At 41.7% G+C, this 26,678-nt stretch overlaps 1 protein-coding gene across 3 annotated transcripts in view; it reads right to left on the bottom strand.

Annotated features, from left to right (window-relative positions):
* The window catches only part of LOC101471971 (pre-B-cell leukemia transcription factor 1), a 63,577-nt gene extending 37,681 nt beyond the window's left edge, over window positions 1–25,896 (bottom strand). For 2 of the 3 annotated variants that reach the window (XM_004552916.4, XM_004552915.4), the window contains exons 1-2: window positions 25,192–25,896; window positions 24,278–24,351 (exon numbers count right to left, since the gene is read on the bottom strand). In XM_004552916.4, the coding sequence (XP_004552973.1) occupies window positions 24,278–24,351; window positions 25,192–25,379 (262 nt within the window). In that variant the 5' untranslated portion in view covers window positions 25,380–25,896. The remainder of the gene's footprint in view (window positions 1–24,277; window positions 24,352–25,191) is intronic. The other variant, XM_004552914.3, reaches the window with a different exon arrangement.
* Window positions 25,897–26,678: the final 782 nt, after the last annotated feature.

The following is a 26,678-nucleotide window of genomic DNA, read 5'->3' as shown; positions in this document are numbered from 1 at the left end:
ACTACATCTCAATCATCCAAACCAAACATGATCGAAGCATGTTATCCGCTGAGTTATAATGCAGACACCAGCACTGAGCAAAGTGTGCACACACTTCCATCAGCTGATGTGCTGTCCACTGATGTGTGATAACGTTGTGGATGGCACAAAGCCCAGACTTGAATTTTCCTGTCGTGTTGTGTGCAGCTACCAACAAAACATTACACTCGCTGTACAACAAAATCCTCATCAAAGCAAAGAGACTATTTCTGTAGCAGTGCATCTGCTCACTTTTAAAATCCAGGCTGTGAAGTTTACAGTTAAATGAACAAATTTCGCAATATCACAACAGATATCTGAGACTATGTTTTAAACCTTTTAAAATGAACTGGCCATTAATACTGAATGGAAACTACTTTAAGGGAGCCCGTGCAGTATTCAGTATAAGTTTCAAATTATACACACTGAAACAATAACTCGGTTACAGATGAGCCAACTGACAAAAACTGGGAAGTATTTTAAAAATCATGCAATCATCAAATTACATTTAAGTAAAAGTGCCAAAAACTGCCTAATTCTAGCTTCTCGATTTTAAGGGATTTGTCTCAAGAGGTTCTAAAGTGAATCTATTTATTTTTTGAATTGCAATAAAATGTTTGCTTGGCATAATCTGGTTTGCAAAATAGCACAAAATAGTGAAAAATGCCCTCAAAAGTGAATGCAATTAAAATCCTTAAAAGCCTTTCCATAGTTGGTAGTTTCATAACACTTGAAACTACCAACAACTAAAATTATATTATTTAAAAAGACTAAGTTAAGGCATTCCCCTGTTGGCTTAACCTCTCATGTCCTTTGTTGTTGTTGGTTACACTATTTTAACATGTTCTAATAATCAGTTGACACCCACACAGCAAATGTAACTGATGATAATTCATCGCTCGCCCTAAACTAATTATTTGTATTTCAGGTCAAACTTCTTCTATTGTTCTTCTGTTGTAACCTTGTTCTGTTAGTAAGGCTGCATACTTTTAACTGTTTTTTTTTTGGACTGGTGAAACTACACATGCAGTGTTTATGCCTGGGTGCCCACTGAAATTACACTTATTGCAGATAATGTTTCAAAATAACTGCCAAAATAGGTGCTCAGAGGGGGTTTCAATATGGCTGCCAAGTGGTGAGATTTGCTTGTGGAAGGAGTTTAGTACTACAGACACATTTTGATTTGCACTAAGCACTCAGCTCCAGCTTTTTCTAAGCAGTTATTTTTAAGATTTTGATTTCAATCACTATTTCCATCGACCTTTTTTGCACATTTAATATGACATGTAGGTTGCTTATATAGTATTAATACTGAGTGCATTCTCACTGATTGCGCTCCTTGCCAGTATAAGTGACATGGCTAGTTTGCTGTTTGGAAACAGGCCATTTCATACATAAAGCAACTCACCTGTGCCTCTGTGCAAAGGCTCCCAATATTAAATTCCACCTCCCAAAATGGATCCAGCCCCCCCTCCCGCCACTCCCGCTCCGAATTCCCTGGCTTCCACCAGTCTGTTATGACAAAGGGAGTAAAGGCAAGCAGCACTGGGGTAAAGGCTCCAGTCTCCTAATGAGCTTCTCTGTTCCAGTATGTTGCATAAACCCATTACCTCCCAGCACATTACCTCATTCATTTCTTATATGTGGATAGCTCTCCTCTCCCAAGAGCATGGCATTTCAGACACGGATCGTGGTATACTGCATGAACATACACACTTTTAAAGTCTCAAAGTAAGAGTCTATAATGTTTCTATTTCATATAGCTATTGAGTTGACCCTGAGATATCAGCAAAACACAGAGGGGGGAAAAAAGAAACTCCACTGGCAGGAGATCTATTATTCGGAGAAAAGACAAAGAGAGAAAAACAGAAAGAGAGAAGGAAAGAAAATGTCTCCTCTTGCAGTAGCATTATCTCAGTATGTGGCAACTATTGCAGTGTGGGATGAAAGACACAGGAGGGAGAGAGCGCCACTGTGCCTCAAGCTAATCTGTGGATGCAATCCAAGATGATGGGGTCCCCAGATTATCGTGCAATTTGTCTGATGGTTGAGTTTAGTAGGTTCTCAGATAAAAACAGGGATTTCAGTAATGAACAATTCTCAAATTATAGCTTGAACAAATAAAGCAGATGCTAAACAACACTAGGGTTCAGAGGAATTTCGGGGCCTTGTAATGGCACACATGATAAGTATGGAACAATGCACATTCCTCAGCTCTAATTTCACCAATAGTCATGCATTTCTAATCGTGTCTACTTTGCCATTTTCTTTTTCAATCACTGCTGAACAGCGGTCACTTCCTACGGTCGTCTGTATCGCATTACTAGAAAAGGAACAGATTTTGCTCCTTAAACTGCTGGAAGTCTTTAAGCATCTAGGCAGGACAAACAAATCCATCAAAGAAGAAGCAACTGGAATTTCCCCATTCAGCAGATGAACAATTTTCATTCACTAATTATTTTCAATGGCAGTCACAATCACTGTGATGGGAAAAAAAAAACCATTCTGCAGAATGTGTTACTGGAATGAGTGGGATTACGCTATTCGAGCCCTTGGAAGGCTTTTAATGTGAAGCAGCTAAACAGGAAGTATTGCAGTAAAAAAGATCAAAGTAGTGGTAGTAACTGAAATTTCTGTGTTTTTAGCATAAATAATGTTTTCATTTACTAATTATTTCTAATTTTACCTTGCAACTCTGTTTTATCCAAAACTCTTCCATGAGTCTTCCGATTGCAAAAGATGGGCATTCGTAACGCTACATTTTGAAGACTAAATATTAGCATTTTCACCATCACCTTGTTGGTTTTTGGAGCCAGAAGAAGAGGGCGGGGTGTTGCCCGCTAAGTTACCCATTAATGCTAGCATGCTCAACAAAACTGGAGCACAGATGTCTGGGGCATTTGTCAAACAATTCAAATAATCAAATAGTCAAAAGTCAAATAACGCCATAAAAGTGTTTGAGTGATTCAAATGACTGTAGTTTAGCACACAGCGGTCGAGTCCTGCTCTCTATGCTAGCTTGTATTTCAGTTTAGCAGCCATGTCTCCTAAAATGTTTTAAATGAAGGACTTTTTTTTTTTTTTTAAATTGTTTCTGTACAGTTGTTACTGTGCAAAGGTGAGATTAGCCACAGAGGTCAAATCAGTTTCTTGTCTGTTAACATTTTTCATAACATTGTGAATTAATATGGGGATTGGTTTTTGCACCCAGCCTCTTGCAACTTGGTTATATCCAGCACATTTACAACACTGAGCAGGATGTACTGAGAATTAATTCTGGAATAAAAATGAAAAGAAAAGAAAGACAGAGAGCGATTATAGGAAGTTATTATGTTGTACTGATGTAAGTAGTGCTATTTGTGTGCGGAAAATGTATTTAAATATATAAATATACTTGTAAAACAGGAAATACTAAGACTAAAGCTTGTCTCCATAGCTCTCATGACAATTTACGCCATTATATTCAGGCACAGAATCATCAACGAGACACACGTCTACCTTAAAGAGACGCAAATGTGCACATAATCTTTCCAAAGTCTTCGTAAGCATGTATAACACACTTTGACCCACGCTTGTGCAAATCAAAGATATGACCGGCTTTCATGTAACAAACCACTTTAAAGAGTGTTGTCTTGATTGATTGTGGAATCACAATGAATAAATCTTGTCAAATATCAATTAGGCCATACTAATCCTCTGTCTTTTCCCAACCAGAGAATATTTATGCCCGTGGAAGACAATATTAAATTACTGCGACAGCCGCTGCTATTCACAGCAGCTTCACATGTGCCGTAAACTGAGAACACGCGTGTTAGCTCGCACTCTCAGAAGCATTTATTCAAATTCTCCAACACCTTAGCGGGAGATCGGGCGAGTCTTAATTCCAGCTCCGTGTCAGAACACTTTATTTTGTCGCCATAAATCAAAAATGATCCCAGAAACAATGGGCCTATTTTTCAAGCGGACACCGGCTCGTTCCATACTGCAGAGGGAGACTGTGGCTCTGAATAAAGCACTCAATATGGCACAAGTGTTCACATGGATATCAATATTTAATCAGAGTTAAAGGCAGCTGCAATTCACAGAGACAATAGATGGGAGTTTATATGGAGTGCCATTGCCATCAGCCAAACCATTTTTGGAGTCTGCATGACTTCCTTGGCACTTAAATGGAAAAAATAAACAATGATCCAATCAAGGCCAAGTGGGGATTCTGTACCATGTTCCTGAATGCAATAACTAAATCTTCCTACATTACACGTGATGAAGAGAATAACGTGAGATCTTGTCTTGTACTTAGTTGATTCATCGCTCATATTTACCACTTCTATGGCAACGAGCACAGAGGACACTGATGTCTGTTGTCGATGTTATTGTTTGTCAGGCTGAGTCAATAAGTAATGTTTCAATCTGAGCCATTTGGACTTCGTTAGAGGGCCGATCACAGCCCTCACACATCAATCAAAGGAAACACTGTGAGCAAATGTGTCCCCTGTTATAATTGGATGCAGCCCTTTTTTCTATCACACAGTGACAGTGTACGCAGCGCTGGAAAACTGTAATGCAAGCCGCAGTGAATCATTCTGTTTGAAGCAGGAATGTCTGCAATATGAAATCCATATGAATGTTTCAAAACCTCCTCCAAGTTTCCATTAAAAGAAAAAGAATCTTCTAATAAACTGCCACAGAAAATTGTCACCATCTTTCTCCTCCTTCCAAAGGAGGGATGTGAGGTTTGGTTTGGCTACTGTCCCCTGCATGTGGATCCCTTCTCGCCTTCACTTTCTTCCAAAGCTAAGTTAGAGAAAGAGCATCAAAATCCCAGCTTTAATAATTGAGGGAGAGACTGCAGGGTACTCTGCTCAGGCCTTCTTGATGTGAACAGTCCTTAAAAGATGCATGGATGCCTCCCCAGAGGGAGATGGAAGGGCTTCATGGAGCCAATGCTCTGTACACTTAAAGATTATGTGTGCATCCGCTAAAGCAAGATGACCAGAAAAATGCTCAGAGGACCATTATTCTCCACAGAGTGGTTTGAGGGATGGGCACCGAGCTAATAAGATGCTATCAATATTCATGCCTCTAAATCAATTATATCCACATGTACTTCAAATGCAAATCGTTTGGCAAGCGAGACATTTTCAGAGTGACTGTGCAGACTGCAATAATTGAATCCAGGAGATACAAAGCTAGGTAAACAAGCACTTAGACACAGACTTAGCTTTAGAGGAAGCGCAATAAGGATTCCAGTAAACATAAATGTGTCAGCTGTTTACAGCAAACACATTCAGGGGTTTCTAGTTAACTCCGGCTGGAGCTCAGGCTGTGCCTTTAAAATGTAATCTCTGACTCAGATGTATCGCTTTCTTCTCACCCCACCATTAAGGCTAGGGCCTAAATTATTGATCCCCTGCCTTCATCAGCATAGCAGTCACGTCCGAGCGCAGGGGATCTAACTCCGGCTGTGTCCCCACGCTCCAGCCACTGAAATAATTAGGAGGAGTTCTCATTAAGGGAGAATGAAAGGTTGAGAACGAGAGGAGGGGAGAGCAGCCTGAGGGGCATTCTGGGTGTTTAATGTCTTCCCCTGGGCCTCCAGATCATTCTGATCAAATCCTGAGGCTGTGTCTAAAGACGACAGGCCGTGCCTCAGGAAAATATGTGCTCTGCGTGGACACACAAATAATACATCAAGACATCAAGAGAGAGGAGCAATGCACGAATAAAAATGCAACCTTGTGCTACTAGATTAATAATAAATTGTCACTATTTGGATCAATAGCATGAGTGCATAACCTCATCTGTATACATAAGACTAAAAAGGCTACTATACATGCAGTGTGTTTAGCAGTGTGAATGAAGTGGAGCTCAGCTTGTTTTATTTTTGCTGCTGAGGGAATCCACAGGGCTTTGGTGCCCCAAGGTAGTTTCCTTCTTAACGCTTAGTGAATCATACAGCCAAATATTCCACACGCTATCTGTATACATGTGTGTGTGTGTGCTGTAGAATGCAAAATGTTGCCTCTAAAGAGAGGTTGAAAGTATAAAAAGAACATGAATTAATTGAGAATGGCAGCGTAATGAATATTTGATTTGTAACTATTTATAGAAGCCAAAGACATTTTAGACTGTACCGAAAATAACAGCATGCTATATGTGCCAACGCTGCACAGGGGGAAAAAAATCACCTTTGATTCTAGTCACTCTAGGACTAGATTAGACCAAAGAGCTGGCAATATGGAACTTGCCTCATTCATTTTTCAAAATAAGAGTGCATTACAAAGAAACTGCATTGTCATGTCTCTCTGTAGAAAGACACACTGAGCAGTGCCTGTAAACTGAGTTTGTGAAGGAGCGAGCACAGGAATTTGCATGCTACAGTTACATTCGTGCCAAAATGGCTTTCCCAACGACTAGTGAAGTCCATGAATCTTTTTGTCACATTGTGCTTTCAGTGTCGGCTCGCCTCATGCTGCGACTCCCGAGCTCTCTAAGTAGCTCAGTGTCGAGGCCACACCCCTCGTTAGTGGGGAGGGTTCATTATGCAAATGATCCTGCTGGAGCGGTATCAACGAGGCGCACGCTCCGTTATCATTTTCTGCCGCCGGGGCTCTTCTTCTCCCCGATCGCTCATACGGAATCATGGCCTAATAGCATCCCATTAACATAATTGCCAGCACAACTAGTGTTCCGTGTCTCAGAGCCACTCTGCTGCTCTTCCAGCCGAAAAAGAGGGAAGACGATGGGTGAGGGTGAGGATGGGGGGGGTTGAAAAAAATTTAATTAAGCCAACGCATAGGCCACTCCCTCCCACAGTAAATGTGTGTTTTCCTTTCTTCTTTTTTCCAAACAGGCAAGAGGGCAGAGCTTTTGTTTCCAGGAGACCTTGAGAGTCTCCCCGTGCTCCTGAGGAGCCGGCGAGGTGCTCAATATTCCACTGATGAGCTCACAGCAGACGCCAGAATCATGCCCAAACCCAGTCTGCCAGGCAAAATAAAATCCACATTATTTTTTAATTAATCCTTAATTAAAATATATTACAGCGCTGATTCCGCAAATCTCTCTAATGTGAAGATGCAGCCCATTCGAGCATATTTACACATCTTTAATTAACGCAGCACATTCTTTTAGCCTAACAAGCCGTGGACTAAGTGCCGAGGTGGACCAAAACACGGTCGTGACTGTGCAGCGTACGGAGATGCTGTGAAGGAGGCCCCTTCAAACACTCCCACGACACAACACAACGCCATCCACTAAGGATGCACCACAGGGTTCTTTTGTAGCCGGTGGGTGTACCGTCACTCAGTCCATTAAGGGACTGCAGCATCAGCTATAGCAGTGAGGGGGAATAGTTGCAGCAGGAAGCCACAATCATGCGCTGCGCTCCTCCTGCATGCTGCCATTACCACGCCCCCAGCTCTCCTCTCTGCACAGCCACCCGTGCTGCTCTGATGAATTGATTGACACCATTTTCCATCTTCCTGCGCTGTCAGAGAGAGAGAGAGTGAGCCACACAAGGAGGCCTGCTCCTCTGGCTCTCAGGCTGCAGCACTGTGGTCACTTCTGAAAGGTCTCCACTGGGAAATAGACCCACACACTTTGACAGAGAACCGGCATCGCTTTGCCTCAATATGTGTCTTGTATACTCATAAAGTAAAAAGAAAAAGAGAGAAACAAATGATATTGCAGATTTACCAGAAACACAAATGCTCATCATGAAGGCGCTATCAATGTGGGCTGAATGTAAGAAATCTGTTTCCCCACTGCAGCCTCACAGCTCAATAACACGTCTGGCCTCGTTACGCTTATCACAATGACAACTAAATAAGCACAATTAGCAGTCACCCGGGCATCCACACTGCTGCCGATTTCACTCCCCAAATTATCCCGGAGATCCCGAATCTTAAAAAGCAACAATTCCTCATCAAGTGAGGCTTAATAATCACACACATCGAAAACCAAAAAGAAGGTTAAAGCAGCATGTCGACATCAGACACAGCTCTTGTGTTGTAGCATCAAACTCATTGCTGCGCCACAGAGGTGTTTTTGTCTATTGTTGTTGGCTCATTTTTAATTAAAAGATTAAAAGTTCGCTTGTTTCTGGTGGTCAGGAAATCAAGGCTCTCTCAGTAACAAACTTAAAACAAACATAAACACACACAGACACATTCAAACTGTTTCCTCTCTCTCTCTCTCTTTTTCTCTCTCTGCAGCCTGCTTTAATTTGACACCTTGAGCTGGGGTAACTAGGTGGGGAGTGAGGAGCCGCAGAGGAATTCATTAGGCGCGCCACTGCAGGGTCCTGGCTCAGAGCGTTAATGACATTGGAGGATAGGGAAACGAGACAGCCCAGACGTAAAATGAAATAAACATGAGGACTGTCAGTTCTGACAGCACCAGCAAAGGGGACAGAGTCATTTGGGCCGGAGACCTTCAGCCCGCAAGATCAGACCAGACGGCTTATGGACCAAAACAATATTAGTGTGGGAGCACAATCATCCTCACCAGGCACTTAGATTAACACTGACAGATACTGTGTGTGTGTGTGTGTGTGTGTGTGTTTGCCTGCATTGATCTTTCAGGGTTTCGCTCTTCATATCATTAAAAATATCCATCACTTGGTGCTCCTGCAGCATTCAGATACACGACTGCAATTAAATTATTAATGTCACAGCAGCCCCCACCCACCCCTTCACCTCCCACCACCACTGCCATACAAATGCACTCTTAATGTGGCTGCTGAAAGACATTAAATATACAGCAATCTTTGTCTGGCTTCACCCTGGATCAATTTAGATCACTGCAAAAATAACACATGCAGGGGAAAAATAGAGATGCTGGCCGCATAGCATGAAGACACGAGAACGGGGATAGCGCTCACTATTTCATGTCACTTCTTTGAATAAAAATGTCATGCACTGGCAGGTAGATCAGGAACAGAACAAGGACAAATTTGCTTCTAAAATGAGGCGACGTTACCATGTTTTTTTTCTGCTCTCTTTGTCTCTCAGCTTAAAAAAATCCAGAGAATAATTTTAAATGGTAAATGGACTGCTATTAATGCTTTTCCAGTCTTAACAACCCTCAAAGTGCTTTAAAACTACACATTCAGTATTCACACTGACTCACACACAGTACTTTATGCACTTACATGCTTTATTTATTGCACACATTTTTATGCCAGGGGAAATATAAGGTTCAGGATCTTTTCCAAGGACATTTCAACATACAAACTTGAGAAGCCTGGATAGGCGGCCTGCTCTGCCTTCTGAGTTGCACCACCCACAGGTCATTTTATGGCCATGTTCAAGGTGTACTAGACTCATGATCAGTGCTGACTCCACAGTCCGCTGAGGCCCTGAGCAAAGATTCATAATAAAAGAAATGCGCACTTGGCTCAGTCACGTCACGGCCAGCAGGGCTTGACTACTACGCTACGTTGCTAGCTATCTAATGTTAAACGTCAAAGTAAATAAAAGAAAACTTGATGATAGTGAAAGTTACGTTACTGAAGTGTCTCTCCTCAGAGTTACTATTAGAGTAGCAGCTTATTTGACTTATTCCGCCTTATATTTGATTGTTATCATCAGCCACGCCTCTGGTGATGATGAGTCGGCAGCCTGTACTTTCAAGAACTGCTGTAAGGTTAAGTGATTAGAGGATTGCATCTGCCATCAATGACTGACATGAGTTTTATTGTGTAATTTTTGCTAATTTAATAGTTTGCCTCCTTGAAAATTCAAAACATTAAATAATTAACTTAAACTGAATAACACTCCTTCTCTTTGTATTGGCCCATAACATACAGAGATACTCACTGGGATTCTCATCATATATGACTAGTGATTATAGCCCTGTGGAGAACTGCCATTGCATGGTCACGTCACATGGTCTCATAGTTAAGTAGTTAAATGGAATAGAGCACCAGTGTGGAAATAGGTATTCCGGTATCTTACTAGTTTCTGAGCTAACATGCTATCAGAGCTCCTGCTAGGCTAGCTTGGTAGTTTTTAACCGACACTACCATATATTTAAGGTTTTCCCTCTTGATCATCAAATAACACATATTACCCTCACATCTCTGCTCATGTAAAGTTGGCAAAGCTCATTCATTTAGGTCCTTAGGGATGCCAGTTTTCTCTGATTTAGAACAAAAATAAAGCCAAATATGTCAGTTTGTACTAATTTATTACATTAAATGAATATGTAAGAGTGTGAGCACACAGAGGGAGTACTTGTACACTTGTATACTGGACCGATGGTGGATGATTGGAAAATTTTAACATAACGCCCAAACCTACACTGTAGTACAGTTACACAGTATTCTAAATGCTATTCCTGAAGCTTTGAAACCAAAGCTAGTCAGACTTCTCCATAGCTGCTTTTGGACAATTAAAAGAAAATCGTGTTGTCAGCTGAAAGACCTGGACTCTACACAAAGAAACAACAATGCATACAAAGAAACGAGTAATTCTTTTCGAGCACGACCGAGTGCGGTCTGTGTTTGGAAGGCCTCTTCATAAGAGCCTTTTATCCTCGTTCCTCAAAGGACACAATAAAGCTGTCAGTCAGTGTGTCAGTCAGTCAGGACTCAGCCCCAGTCTGTAATGCTTTCGGACCGGGACAGTCTCCTCTGGTGGATGCTTCGTATCTGACACGAGCGCTCTCACACAGCTGATGGAGCTGATGGAGCTGCGGTCTCTTGCGATATGGCGACTGTGAATGGGTGGCACAGATGACCCTTCTTTCCAAGCTGCTCAGCTTCAAATATAAGGCTCTGTTGCAGCAGGCATCTGCCTCGACAAATGTGTGTGTGTGGGGGGGGAGAGGTGAAGGGAGGGGGGGGGGGGGGGGGGGGGGTACGGAAGGGGGAAGTTGCTGACACCTGTCTCTCCCAGGATGAGCCCGCCTTTGTGACGTGGGAGCCTTGGTTGGCTGCCGGGACAGGCCCGAGACAGATATGACAGGGCCGCTGACAAGGGCCAGGCTGCACGCTGGGAGCAACACTGCAGTCCAACACAAACAAGACTCCTGCTCTCTTTGCTGGGCCTGCAGTGAGAGGCAGCTGAGAAGCTTCAGTCAGCGTGCATTGAAAGCAATGCTGGAATCTCAGCGCTGGTAATCAATGTTGCATGGATGAGCCTCTAAAACACAAACGCTGAACATCAAATGCGGCTTTAGCTGTGTTAGTGGCAAAGGATCCGTGCTTCTCTGAGACTTCAAACTCAACAAAGGAGTGCTCTCCTCTGTGCTGGATCTGTTCGTTATGTCAGCCTCGCTTGGCACGGTTATGTATCTTAGCTCCATTCCAAAGCAGACGCCTCCTAATTGTTATCGGGTTTGTGCTGAGACAGTCTAAGCAGAGAGACGCTGATAAAAACTCCCCTGGAGCTGATGAGACTTCTCACAAACAGTTGTAGAACTCAACAAGCTCTAGAAGTCAAGGTACAGTGGCGGGTGGGAAGGCAGCAGCAGCGCAAGTCGCCTTGCTCTCTGACCACAGTTAGAACGATATGACAAATCGGCCTAGTTTTTCTTTTAATTAATCATGCCTTGCTGACAGCTACCTGTGCCACACATCATCATTAGTCAGGAGGAGAGGAAGCCCCAGCCACATATAATAAGAGAGGAGGACACACCTCATTAACTAATTTTCCTCCATTTATTTTTCAAAGTAACAAAACTATGATAGAAGCAATATTTACACCTGAATCTGATTTACCTTTTTGTTGTCTTTTACAGTGAGTCACATCACTCTGTCCTATTAATACTAGCGGACTATGCCACAGTTTTCACATGTTGTCTGACTCCAAGTTCGATGACCAGTATAATAAATCAGTGTAAAACTGATTTTTATCAATAGTAACTGTTCTGTATTACAGCCCTGATTTTTAAATTCGTTAGATTAGCTAAAATAGGAAACTACTCTCAGGATTTTATCATTTTATTCATTTATTTTAAAGAATAGAGTTACGACAAAATGCAAAATACACTAATAATGAGACAATGACGATTTAAAATAAAACTTTTGAAGCATTCCAACATGTCTTTTCTTTATATAATAAGCAATTATTCCACAGTCAATTCCTGCTATATAGACAAACCTCTACATTAGCCACAATTAGCTGTATTTTGGTATTGGGATATTTATTTTTTAGACTAAAGTGAAATCGAAGTCAAACCTTTCTCATAGAAATTCTATAAAACAAAACACCACAAATAGTGATAGAAGAAAAAATATACCCTTGAATCGACTCCATCACTATATACATCTAAAAATGATGCTATGCTTCTAAATTTAACCGAACCATTTATGCACCACTCGCCAAAAACCTGGGAAGACGATTTTACTGGATGTCTAAACAATGTGGGATTTGGTTAACCAGTGACCAAGGTTAAAGCAGCCAGTGGGTTTGCTGTGAGACACCATTCATCACCATGCTGCACTAGCATGTAGCAACAATACGTTTAGACTGTCCAGAGGATAGATAACCTCACCATACAACACAGAATAAGCTGTAACACCATGAAATCCATAACATTGCATGCAGATGTAACCAGCAAAGCAAGTCTTTATATTTAAAAATAAAAATGCTGCCATCTGTAATGCTACTCTGTGTATGAGGAGTAAATGTTGTGTGGCTGTTTAATCACAGTCGTTTCGCAACCAAATAAAACGTCAATCAAGTGTTGCATCAAAAAAAGATACATGATTTAAGCCAGACAATGGCTAGGTGTGACGTGGGCGTCTACTAAACCTTCATTTTTAGATTTAAATGGACGTGTTTTTAAAGGGAACAACTGGCCAACCAGAAAACAACATCCAAAGACATCTGGTGCTTTGTGGGCAGCAACGTGATTTCTAGGAGAAACGGTTGCCCAAGTTGTAATAAGCTGTCAAAAAAAGCCCAAAATGGCTTGTATGTCCATCTTTGTATTTGGTCTGTTCAATTATTTAGACTCTCATCTGTTTGACTCCTTCCAGACTGAAAGAATGAATTTAATTAAAGGGCAAAACGCTGTCCACAGACCGCTCCACAGAAATGCACATGTGTGACAACAAAAGTCATTGTTCCAGTCTCTCACAGAGAGCTGATGCTGCCTCTCAGCACTGGGAAGCCTGCAGATGATTGACAGCTCCATCTTTATAGAGGCCATCCAACAAAAAGGCAGAGAGAGAGAGGCCAACCCCGCCCACTGAGCTGAAGGCGCTTGGAGACCAGTAGAGATAAAAAAATAAAAATAAAAGCAAAATCAACCGTCTTAAAGGCAAACAAGAGAAGCATGGCACCTCTTTTAGATTCTCTTTAACGCTCGGTAATACTGATCCTCAACAACTTATAATTGGACTCATTGTTTATCACAGTCAGTCCAAGGTTTACCTTCCATGCAGACATTTTAACAGGCTTCCATATGTTGTCTAATCCACAGTGTTTTTCTTATTTTACCCATAAGGAGATAATTACCAGCTTCATAAGGCAATAAACAGCTTCTTACATCGAAGCTCTTGTACCCAAAGATCACGTATCCAGGATGCGGTAGGTACAAATAAACACAATCGAATCACTTCCATTTGCAAGGCAAAAATATTTGAGGTGAGATAGACTGCATGAATTTGGAAAGAGGGTTGATGGATATCATCTACAACATTGGAGAAAAAAAAGCTGTTAGGGTAATAGCCTTCCTGAACTCACACAAATAAATGTTCCACAGCCTGTGCTGACACAGTTAAAAATGAAGAGAAATGTAGCAATGTAAAATTCTCTACAAGCTGTTAATATTTCATGAGTAGCCATTCTGACACTGTCAGTGCCTACCTAATTTGTATGGCACGCAAGGAGAGGGGAAGGGAAAGCTGGAGAAGGGAAGAAAAAAAAGAGGGCGAGGCGGATGGAAGTGGGAAGAAATAGAAGAAGATATAAGATAAAGGTGGAAAAGTGTCTCCAAAAAGATTTCAGTCTGCGCTGAGCTGGCTGACAGTGAATTTTTTGGAAGTCAGCATGGTACAAAGAACATTTGAAATGGCCCATTTAACAGCACCGTACTCCACTCCCAGCCGATGCCACCATTTGCATACTTCATATCAGATGAAGATGGATGGTGAAAATCAGTGTCACTGAGATGAGCGTTTTATCAAGGTTACACTATCCTCCAAACTCCTTAAACCTCTTTATCTCATCTCTGTTGTCGGAATATTAACTTATCAACACAATCTCTTTACAGCGGAGGCAGGAGCAGAGCGGATTTATCAGCTAGAAGAGCAATGACAGGTCGGCCAGTTGGCTGTTAGAAATACAGCTAATGATTATGTTGATTATCAATTATTATCCTGATGTTTTTTTTATTTGGCTGATTAATTGTACAATTAAAAAAGGTGTAATGTTGGAATAACGGTGCAATAATACTGCTAGAATAAATAAGAAATTAATCCAAAAATGATTTGTCACTGGTTGGATTTTTTTTCTTCTTCTTCTTCTTTTAAAATTGGTTAGTAGGATTATCATAGGCTAATGGAAACTGCAATGACCCCTGCACCTGATGTTTTCCAAGAGGTCTGTCAGCGGTCTAACTTCACTTTGTAAAATGTAACTTTGTACAAGACAAATTGCAACATTAAAATACTTCCTCTTATTAAGTTACCAACAGAGTCTGTCAGATAGCTTATTTTAGCTAGTTTTGTAGCCTTTTCCAGTTATGCTTCTTGTATCTTGTATAACAGTAGACACTAAACACCATTCTGAATTCCTTGGTAAAGAAAACCCAACTAAAACATGACATTAGTATTGGAATTACATAAAGCACATTCACGTTTCATATTCCTTTGGCAACGTTAGCATCACAGCTAAAGGTATGACGGAGCAACAGGATAAATGTGGATGAAATCTCATTTAGAAATGATTTATTTGGTATATTTATTTAAAACAAAAAGTGTAAAAAATGAATCCATCTTCAGTTTTATACCATGGACTGTTCAATCAATTAAAATTTATTACATTTGTCAAGTCGTGTAGCTGTCACAGTGACAGTGTAATAAAACGAACGTGATTTAGCAAACTGGTTTAGTTTTATTAGAAATAAAAAACGTCTTTTATGCTGACTTCCTGTAAAATTCAAATATTAGCCTCGAGAATTAGTTGTACTTTGAATTTTAGAAAAATCTTTTGTGTTTTGTTTGTACTGAAAAACAATTTTTAACATACAAATGTAACATTTCAGAGCTCAGTAGGTGCACGGCTTTAACAGAAGTGCTTATTGTCTCGCTTGGATGGAGCAGTGACCCCCTTGTAGAGTATTAATGAGCCCATTTCTCCTCCTCCAGACAATCCTGGCTCAAACAATGTTCACATCACAACCTTTCCAGCTCTGCAATCCATGTTTAGTGAAACATCATTATACTTTTCGCTGTCAGCCTACAGAAGCCTTCCCTTTGTGTGCATGATTAGCTTCTGGTTCCTCATTATAGAGGTGCAGATCCATTTCAAGCCTTTGTGACTCCCACCTTTACTTCAGTCCACTAGTCATAAAAATGTCATAGCAGCTATAGAACACACTGGCCACAGCGAGATCTAGCAGGAATCACACACTCAGGGCCAAATCCAACAGGGCAGACACGGCTGGTGGTCACACTTTAGAGGTCGGTAAGGAATCTCTGCATATGACTTTCCGCATGCTCACCCTTTCCAGCCTCCTGACACCAGTCTGAAAGTGACTTCAACCAAGAACACATCCTCCGCTCACTTCCCTGGTGTGATGTTGCACCGCAGAGAGAAAATGACAGACCATTTATAAAAACAGGAAGAGCAGCTAACTACAGTAAGCATAAGCTATTTCTGGAAGAGGATGTCTGCAAGTAACAAAGAGCTGTCAAACTCTAACAGGTCCACAGTGAAATGAAATAAGTTGAAATAATTGCAATTAAAAAGCTATGTCAATGCAGAGAAACTTCACGTTTTACTTCTACGTTCCCACCTGCTGCGACCCCTGCTGATGCTGCAGACAATCACACTCCACGCTTTAAGTTTCCCTCCACGTCGCTGGTGTCGGTGCTGGGAAGGCATCCAAAGCCACAATACATTTCTGCTATGGAACATTTGTTTCCTTTCAGGGGGGCACAGGGCCCCAACATGCTCCTTCTACATTTTTCTGTCCTGCCACATTGCATGACAGTTTATTTTGGGAAGCGCAGGTTGGCACCTGAGACACAAAGCTGACAAAGCACTAGGTGTCACTTCAATGAGGCCAGTTGGTTCCATGACAATGCCTCTGGCCGTGCAGTCCTACAAGATGGACAACACTGCGCTGAATATCTTGGCAAAGTAGGAAAAGAGGCATCAGCTGTTTGCACAATTTCATCTTCAGAGGGGGATAAAGCAACACGCAGATTCTAAATCTGAGACTGTCGCAGTAGGGGTTCCACCTCAGATTACTGGACATTAATAAAATCTGAACTGCTGTGATGGACTGTTCACCCGCTGAGTGTGTTTCCTTGGCTCCCACCCAATGCCTGCTGGGAATAGATCCAGCACATCCAGCTCCCTAAATAGGAACAAGTGGGTAAGACAATAGCTGGATGAATGAAAATCCAAATGGTTGTGAAAACAACGCACACAAAAGAGGACTGTAGATCTGAGGGAGGGAGGGGGTGGGGGTGGGGGGGTGTTTCAGCACCTTACTTGAGTGACAAATAAGGACCAACTGAGAAATTCTGGGCTGATGTCAATCTTTGAAATAAGCTTAACCAATATCCAACGCCAAGGTCTATTTTTCCCATCTGTCTTTTTTGTTTTTGTTATAAATTTGAAACTTAAAGAAACTTATCATAAAGAAATAATTCTTTCACAGCTGACAACTCATGGTTAAAAACTGGCCAATCAGCTTCAGATATAAATGATTCTCTGGTGATCATATTAACCTATGTCACATCTCCCAGGCACTAATTGGAATCACTCCAGTTGGGAACTGATTTGGATAATGTCTCCAAACTTGCTTTCTCATGATGCTAACTCTGTAAAGTCAGTAATCTGGCAGTGTAGCATTTCCTCTTTCCTCATCTTCATGACTGCCAATCAGTTAACTGGTTCTGAGGTCTTCTCTTTTCTTTCTCTTTTGCCTTACTCTTCTTTAATGTTTATTAGCTCCAACACTGACAGCAATCCTACCGCCAACTCATGTTTTGAATTTGTAATTACAACGTAATGAACAGGATTTGGGGAAAAAAATGGAATGAGGAAATCAGACTTTTAGAAATCTAAACAGCAGTGGGTGCATCTATAGTGGCATGCTAATATTACTAGTAGGCTGTTGTGTTTTACAACTATGGAAACAAACTTACTTGCATGACTTTGTATATTTAAGATTTTTCCATCTACAGGTATTGTGTCAAATCTAAAAATGTTATGTTATACGACCTGGAAGTGCTCGAGGTACAGCATCTGACAACCACATCAGCTAAATTAACATTAGTCCTATATATCCAGATATCAGGAAGTAATGTCAGGAATTATTTTTAAACTGGAATTTTTAAGTGCTCGGTTTACTGCTGATGGATTAACCAGAAATATCCATAACACTATCGGATCATGTAATAATTTTCAACAATTTTAACAGTCCCTAAAATTTAATGATGGTGAATCGTTACATCATCCAGATGTAGTTCTCCTCATTATTTCCTTCCTTTGGTTGAATTACTTTGTCTGTCCTCAAAACTTCCAGTGGAAAAATCACACTGCATGAATAAATACTATTATGTACCAAAGCATCAGAATCACAAGAAGGAAAACATTAAAATTTCCTTAAGTTGCAGCAGCATGAGCCTCAGTCAAGATATAATGTTTTCCATGTTTGCCCCATAGTTACAGTCAGGATATAGATGCTGTTTAATTTTGTTCATATTTCTTATTAATCGCCCCTGTGAGCGTTTTTTTTATCATAGCTGGTGGAATGACAAAGAGTCGTGCAGCATCAGTGGAATTGTGACCTGCATTAGCTCGGCCAATTATGAGCCTTCACGGGACACTTATTGTTGCTGTGCGAGGCTGATGGTGGAGCTGAAAGAAGAGTCAGCAGATCCGAGTGCCAGTCACTGAAATCAAAGGGAAATTTACGACGCGCACGATAAGCTGAATGGATACTCGGAAAATGCACACGTGACACCTCGGAGTTCAGTTTACTGGTGGTGGGAAATCTAAAATACTACTTTCCAGCAAATGAAGTGCTGTATAAATACACAACTTGAAACGTGCACACATACACACTCCTGACTGAGCAGTGAATGAATATCCTGTTTCCCATAATGCAGTGGTGACTGAGTGCAGATAAGATTACCAACTGCTTCAAAAAGACACACGCGTACAAGAGCCCGCGTGCACGCGCTCATACGCTTGTACTGTAAAGTGACAGAGCAACTGCTTTGCTGTGTTAAATATCAGATGCAAATGAAAAGAGAAAATCTATCATGACTCTAATGTGGCCTGATAGGAGGGGGCGCACTCTTCTCTGAGGAGCCGAGCGGTGTGAGGAGGGTGATGTATGGAGGAGCTGGATGAGAGGTGAAAAGCGTAGCGAGACGGACGGAGGGAGGGGTGGATTGCTGGGAGGGAAGAGAGGAGGTAAGGGAGGGGGGGCAGGCAGTCCTGCCAGACTCCTGAGAGCCCAGGGCAAAAGTGGAATAAATGTTGATTAGTGTTGATTTTGTCCAACGAGCACCCGGCAACTGACAGTGGGACTAAGCTGCAGCGAAAGGGAACCATTAATCTTGGTCTGGTTTAAGTAGTGTATATTAATTTGTGTCATTTCCACTACGTGGAGAGAGGCCTCTCTCTCCCTCTCTCCTTCTTTTCTCCCTCCCTCCAGTGTTTGAAAGCTGTGGCAGTCGAGCCTCCTTCGTGGCGAACATACAGTGGAAGCCTGGAGGTGGCGTCTGCAAGTAGCAGCAGGGGAGAGTGGAGGAAATGAGATTCCAAACACTACATTATGGAAAATGAACTCCTGGGGGGTTGGTATGGCAACCACATTCGAATGTGCCATTGCATGTTCAATTTAACGTGCATAACAAATTTGTAGACTTGATTAAATTCGTAACATATTAAGGAGGCCAGTATAAAAAAAGGCAGAGCAAACCTGCAGGGACTGAGATTGCAAAGAGAGCCTTGATCGAGGTAAATGGCAGAACAGTGATATTTAGGCGCAGGAGTCGACATTCAGGTAAAAGATTGAGGCCCGCGCTCTTTTACAAGTCTGCTTGGATCTCGCCTTCAGTCTGTAATCTCCACACTGGCAGAGCTGCTGGGAGCTAAATGTAATTTTTTCTACAAACTGCATTCCAGTAGCCTTCAGCAGAGAGGAAGAAAATCATTCATCAGTTCAGGAAATTCAAAAATATAAAAACGATGTAGAGCTGCTGCTTCCTTTTCACAAGGATGAGAAGAGAAATGTGTCCTGGAAAAAAATAGATCACTTTCCTTGTACGTGTGATGTCAGTGTTAATTACCAAATCGCAGCACACTAAGATTCCTATAATTAAGCTCCTTAATATGATTAACATGTATCAATTAGGCGACTGACAATTTGCATAATGTATAATGTAACCACATTGTTCTATACTGTAATGGTATTAGCTCGCCATTTACAATGCTGTCACTCGCTGATGATTCTGTGATTACGATTCTGCATCAAATGCAGCACCGAAAAAAAAAGTCTGCCTTATGTTGGTTAATCAAAACACATTTTCCCCAGTCGTCGACATCCTCAGAGCAGAATTAGACTTCAGCTCTTCCTCTCTCTCAGTGGATGATTAAGCAGAGCGATTGGGGAAACAGCTGTGGCGGCGAGCTTGGCATTTCTCTCCTGCTGGATGCTGCTGTATCAGCACGGGGGAGGAAGGATAAGAGGGAGACAAAGGCTGCACGTATCTGCATCCACCGGGAGACGATCACGAGAGGGGAGGCACGGCCCCGTGACATCCACCTCGACATGTAATACAGTACGCGGAAGGTAATGTGTACTGTTACTACCTGCTGCTTTGCACTTGCAGTGACTCCCAACAAGCCCTACAAACGCTTAATTGCTGCTGTAATGTGGCTATTTCATATATCAAGTCCATGTGTATCAGTTTGGTAACCTGAAAACAGAGCCTTCAGCTAACTCCTTTTTTTAACAACCTTCTAACATGTAATAGACCAAACCGTCAGTTTATCAGTCAGGTACATATTCAAGAAAACAGTTCATAAACAATTTAATTGTGATTGATCTGTCAATTGCTTCATTTAGTGGACTGAAAGGTGATCACAATTTTCCAAGATTTTTTTCAGATCTCTCTTTTGCGGCAAACTGCAAAGACTCGTCAATTATTTGATTAATCGGCTGATCGAAATGTGTCGAGACCTGTTTAAAGTAATTGTTTGAGTATAAAAAACCAATAAATCGACAACTCTGTTTGCTCGCATGGGAGAATTTACTCCTTTTCTTGTTCTTAAATTACAGTAAATTGAATACTTTTTGACTGATCCCATGAAACTGCATTAAGTCACTGATTTCTAATAAGTCACAAAGCTAACCAATTCATTAATAAAAACAGTCAATAACAAAAGCCATTTAGTGGCAAAAAAGCAAAAGATATTCCTTTTATAAATGGATCCTCACGTCGGACATACTTGTATTGTTGCTTTAAAGGTGATTGATCACATATCAATGCCAGCGGTGATAGATTTTCTGTCATCTTACCAATTTTTAAGTATTGACCAGCGGTTTCAGCACTGCACCAGCTGTATCACGTTTTAAAGGTTACATCATACCCGATCACCTCGAAGGCTGCTTCAAAGCGTTTCGCCAGTGACGTGCAGAGCTGAGCCGAGTTCAGCCTCTAATACAAATAGGCAGATGCCAAGCATCTGAATGGTCTGACAAGTCAATGTAGTGTAGGCTTCCACGCACCTTCCATAATCAGACCTCTGGCTCATTTCATCCTGTCAAACACTGCTCGGCTGCCCTCTATAAAACACCCTATTTTCACCCTTCAAAAAATAACATTACATCACTCGGCTAGTCATTTTTATAAATGGAGGATCCCCTAGGCTTGAAACCTTACACTACACAAACACGGGCCACGAGAAAGCTGGCCTTTTGTTGAGGTTGAGAGGAAAAAAATTAAACAGCGAGTCAGCGCAGCGCATTTACTGAGCAGCTCAGTCAAGGAGTGGTTTTGTTTGACACTGCCAGAGATTTACGATGTTGATGAAGTGTTTACAGAGGTCAAGGCGGCTCATTTTCCAAATCAGTTTGTCAAGCCTTTGCTTATCTAAAGAGGCATTTTCATCAATCATAAAAAAGTAAAGGAGAAGCCCAAGAAAAAAAACAGGGCACCTTACAAATACCTGTGATAAAGATACATTAATAGACAAATAAATAGCTCACTTGATATATTCACCTTTGACACCCTGCGAATTTAAAGAAATCGGTTAGTGAGAGGTAAAGATTATATCGTCCAATGGCAGTGGAGTCCAACTGTTACGACATATTTTTGGAAAGTATCTATGTGAAACTACAAGAGCTCAGCGGCACAGCTACGATGAGCACTAACACAGAGAAGCTGTGCTGCTTTTACCTTTGCTCCACATTTGAGATAAATACAGTCATATAATTAATATGCTCTATATATTTTATGCTTTGTCTCCTCTTATTAATGTATGATGCTGCACACGCGCGCGCGCACACACACACAGCATCAGGAAAACAGCATTCCTTTGAAGTAAAATAGACAGCCCAAATATGCCCGGAATGAATCTGGGTAAAGTCAGAGCCGCTGCCTGTCAAAAAAGGAAGAAAAAAAGCAACTAAAAACACTGGTTTAAATAAAGTGTTCCTTCCTCCTCTTTTTCCTCCCTGGTGTCGGTGTTCTATTGTGCTTGTTTATACTGCACAATATTTCTGTTGGCCATCGCTCACTTCTTCCCAGTAAAAATACACAGAGCAGGTCACAAGTTCAGGCCCTAGATCAGCACTGGCATTGTGTCCTGCAGGTGCTGTCAGCGGCTCCAGGGATGGAAAATATACACAAGCAAACAGCAGCTCTGTGGATACACACTGTCTCTGCACTCTGATGGTTACTGAGGACAAAGTTACAGCCGCACACTTGCAGCTCCGAGCAGTTGCTAAAGCTGCGCGCTGAAATATTTAAAAGTGGTTCATACTGATTTAGTAGTAATTTCAATATTGAAATGTGAAGAACATCTAAGCAAAAAGGTGTGCCAAAAAAATGTAGTAAAAAGAACCAAATTTACACTTTACAGTAAACATTGAAGCACCTTTGAACATAAAAGCCAATTCAGCTACTTTGTTTTGCCAGTATAGCCTCAGATTTGTGTAAATGTACATTAAAAAAAATTCTTAACTTCAATTACATTACAATAGAAAAGATATTAAACACTCAGTAATTCCACTACTTTAATTAGATTTCAAAAGAAGGGAAAACCACTAGATGGAGCAACAAGCTACGACTTTTTCACAACACAGCAGAGAAGCCTTTTACAGCTGAAATTCAAAAACTGACCCAAGAAATATTCATTCATAATATCGCTCATCGTGTACAAATGCACACTGCTGGTCTCATCAAGAAAGGCAAATATTATTGAAAGGATTAAGTCAAAAGAGCGGGCACAACCTTTGTATAATGGCGCCTAATCTGTCAGTGACTTGATGTGTTACATGGAAGGAAGTGTTTTTCACACTCCATACTTTATTTACACTAAACTTGACTGCACAGCTGAGGTGTGAGAAAGGAGAAATGCACAGTTACTCTTTGCTGTAGTAATCTCTGAGCTTTATTTCTACTGTGGCATTTAAAGTGTATCCGAATTAGTAGAAACTGCATAAATGTTTCTTTCTAAACTAGAACAAAGCTGACTGGATAAAATGAAAAAAAAAACTACAATAACACGACAGGCACCAGATCTCCAGCACACAGCTCCTTATGCTGCACCTTGTATTTATAGGTTACCAGCTGAAAGCGAAAACAAAAGGGAGTGCAGGCAGGAAGGGGTCCAAGTTACTTTGTACTCTCAGAAGAGCCGAACTTTAGATGAACTCCGAGAAGCGCCAGGGAGTAAAACACTATGCATAACTGTGTCACTCCCCTTCGATAAAACCTACCAAGACAACAAAACTGAGAGTGAGCCAGCAGGCTTCAAAAGGCCCCCCTGCTCTCTCCTGAGGCAGTGGCCGATTCAAGATAAACTGCCACGCTTGTGGGGGGGGGGGGTGAGCAGCGAGGTGATCTTCAATGAAAGCCTCAATGAAAACATCCATGAAAGCACCAAGCGAGGGTGGGATCACACACACGAGAAACAACACAAACAGCACCAATCACCGCTACCACAAAGGTCAAGTATAAGCAAGTGCAACTTTGGAGACAATGAAACAATATCTTCTCCCCCCCCCCCCCCCCCCCCTCCCCCCCCTTCCATTTGATGTCATGTACTAATGAGTGGAAAACACAGAAACCCTGACTCTTGCTGCCATGGTTTTGGCAACTCGGTATCTCAACAATGTAAGTTTGCAAGAGTCCTAAAGCACATCGGTGTAAAGACAAGGAAATAAAAGACGAGGTGCACGCTATCAAGCTGAAGTGCACTGAATTCTCTCTGTGCCAATTTCAAAAATGTCACAGGGAGAATGATTTGGAAACATGACTTACGCCTCCTATGTTACGTTATTTCTCTCCTAGCAATTATTCTGCTGACATGCTCTCTCACAACTGCTTTAATAGAGAGACACAATACATAATAGAAAGAGACGTATTCAGCAGACTTGACAGTTAACTCACAAGGGGAGACATCAACGTGCTTGTGACAATTTTTGCTCAATACTCTCTATTATTCCACAATAGCATCAAAAAAGAACCTCATTCATATTTTGACACAATAATTGATAAGGACTGTTGGAGGTAATTGTCCACAGTTCCTATTGTGAAACCGCTAAAACACGCAGACTTTGGCGCTACATGAGGAAACACATGTCTTACATGTCACTGAAATTTATATGGTGAATTGTGTTGTGACTGAATCGAGCCTTCCAACGTGAATTTGAGCCTCAATAGCAAATTAGACTCTGGTGATAAGGAGAGCAGGTACTGTGCCTCTGTGGGTTTTTCAGCTACTTAATAATACAGTGTGTGCACTTTTGAATTCCCTTCACCTGCGTGAGGATATTTGGAGGCAGCGACAGAGCAGTGGTACACACTCCTGCGAAATTAGTATGAACATACCTGTTTTTTCTTTGATTTCACACAAGACATTGAAAAGAGCTGGCTTCATTCTGTGACAGTTCAGAGCGTGTTTCCTGAAACAGAAAAGTGGCTTTATGAGCAAACCACAGCAAGGAAAAGCATAGATTTTATCCTGTGTTAAATTACTGATTAGAAACTACCGATTTAACTAATTTAGCAGTTAAACGCTGCAGAGCAATCACAGGGGAAAAAAGTAAATTATTAACAGCTGTATGTGTACACATGTGCTATAAACCCTTTGATAGTTACCTTTATGTACGCTCCAATATTTACACTAAGAAAATAAAATTATATCATTATAGTTCATCAATTTAAAAAACAAACAAAACAAAAACAAAGATTTTTTTTAATGCATAACTTCATCTTCGCTGAATTTAAGGCGGAACACACAAGATGGGTGAAATCCTGAATTATGTATCACAAGTAAGAAAGTTGCTCTGCATTTGCTGTGAACTGCACAACACTCCAGAGACAGCGCGGGCTGTTACTCGCTTACTCCATTTCATATTTAGAAATAAATGATGAGCTTTATCTGAGTGCACTAATAAAAGCAGCTTGACTGCGCTAAAGTAAAAGTGTTTCAAAAATACCCTCAGTGGGCGACACGTTGGCAATAAACGCCATATTCACACACTTTAATTTTCTGCTGAAGCGCGGCTGTCGAGTTATTTTAATTGGAGCAAAATCGGTTGTGTCGGCTTTTGCACAGAAACGCACCGCCTTTACGTTTCTACTTTCCTCTTCGCCGTAGCGCTCAGGAAATTTGAAAATGTCCGCGCATATATTTAGAATTTGTTTCTTTATTTTTAATTTCACCATCTTTTAATTTTAGTTTTTTTTTATCTACTTTGCCGCCGCCGTCTCTTGACAGCGAACCAGCGTGTGTCCTTTACCTGGCTTGGGCTTCATCCAGACTTTGATCCGTGATGGTCATAATTTGCTGTAAAATGTCTCCAATGTCCTGCTTTCTTCCGTCACCGTCCGTTCCTCCGGTGCCTTCTTGCATATGCTGCGGCAGGCCGGGGTGCCCTGCCATGCCTACCCCCGTGTGAGAGTGCATCAACCTCGGCTGCTCGTCCATCTCTTCTTCTTCTTCTTCTTCTTCTCCCCTCTTATCTAATTCTCTGTGGTACTCTCGCTGCTGAAATCCTGCAAAAATACATAAAAGAAAAAAAGGAGGGAGGGAGGTAAAAAATAAAAATAAAAAAAATCCCGATAACTGCGCCGCACACCCGGGTTTTTCCTCGCTGGAACGGTCAGTGGCGCTCAGGAAAAAAGGGGATTTCGGAGACGAAAGCGGAGAAACGAGCACTCCTGCTCTCTGGCTGTCTCTCTCTCCCTCTCTCAGCTGGTCGGGGTTGAATGTGAAATCTGATCTGAACTGCTGCTGCCTTCACTGGAGTAGGATATGCGTAAAAGAGACAGGCAGCTGCTTTCTACTACTAAACATGCGCGTTTTCTTGTAATGTCGCGCAGAGATCCAAACCCCCCTCTCCCTGCTAAATTACCCCCCAAAAAGTGGCTGTGAGAAACACGAAGTGTAGGTTTATTTCACTCACTCCATCCCCTTGCTTTTGTCATGTAAGCTATAGTAGAAGCTGGGCAGGCAGCAACATAGCAAAGAGCATGAGAGTCAGACTCCGCCTACGCGACATGATTGGGAATATACTGTAAGACCATTTAGCCCCACCTTGAGGTGCCTCTCGTGAAACGTCTATCATTGGACTGTAAGAGTGGGATTCAGTGGAGAAGCTGGAAGATGTGGTTCCTGCCTTACAACTAGGGAGACTCTGAGGACCCGCAGTGATGGATAGAGCCTGAACTCCAAATAAATAATAAGAGGTCTGCTTTAGCCTCTCCTTCTGACCTCAACAACAGCCCCAGCTGGCCCCGTGGAGACCATTTCATCTCCATGCTGTGCCAAGATAAGGGGCACCAATCAAAACTATTGGCCAGCCTTCTCATTTGTTATAAATATTAGATAGATAATGTGCATAAAGATTTACGACTAGAAAAATCCATCTACTGATGAGACGCATTATGAAAAACACCTTTCTGATGTCATTAATATTTCATTTTGATATCAGAAACTGACTTCCCAGTCAGACATGCTTGTTTTGTTGCAGTAGGCACAGCGACTTTGTTCATTCATTTTCAGGTATGTTGCAGGGCTCCGCTTGGCTGACTTTGGCAGGGTCCTCCTAATGTAAGGCGGTGACCCATGTTGCGCAGCCAAGCAGCAAGGCCTGAGTGTGTCTGGCCAGGCTGAAAAGTGCCCTTCAGGCCCAGTGCTGCCTCACTGCTGCTGCTTCCCTCCACCACTGAGAGTCTTTCAGCGGGAAGAGAGAAGAAGGAGGCAGAAGAGGAGGGGCAAAAAGAG

This window comes from Maylandia zebra, linkage group LG23 (assembly GCF_041146795.1).
Source record: "Maylandia zebra isolate NMK-2024a linkage group LG23, Mzebra_GT3a, whole genome shotgun sequence".
NCBI lineage: Eukaryota > Metazoa > Chordata > Actinopteri > Cichliformes > Cichlidae > Maylandia > Maylandia zebra.
Note: the sequence above shows the minus strand (reverse complement) of the source record. Positions and strands in the feature narration are given on the sequence as shown.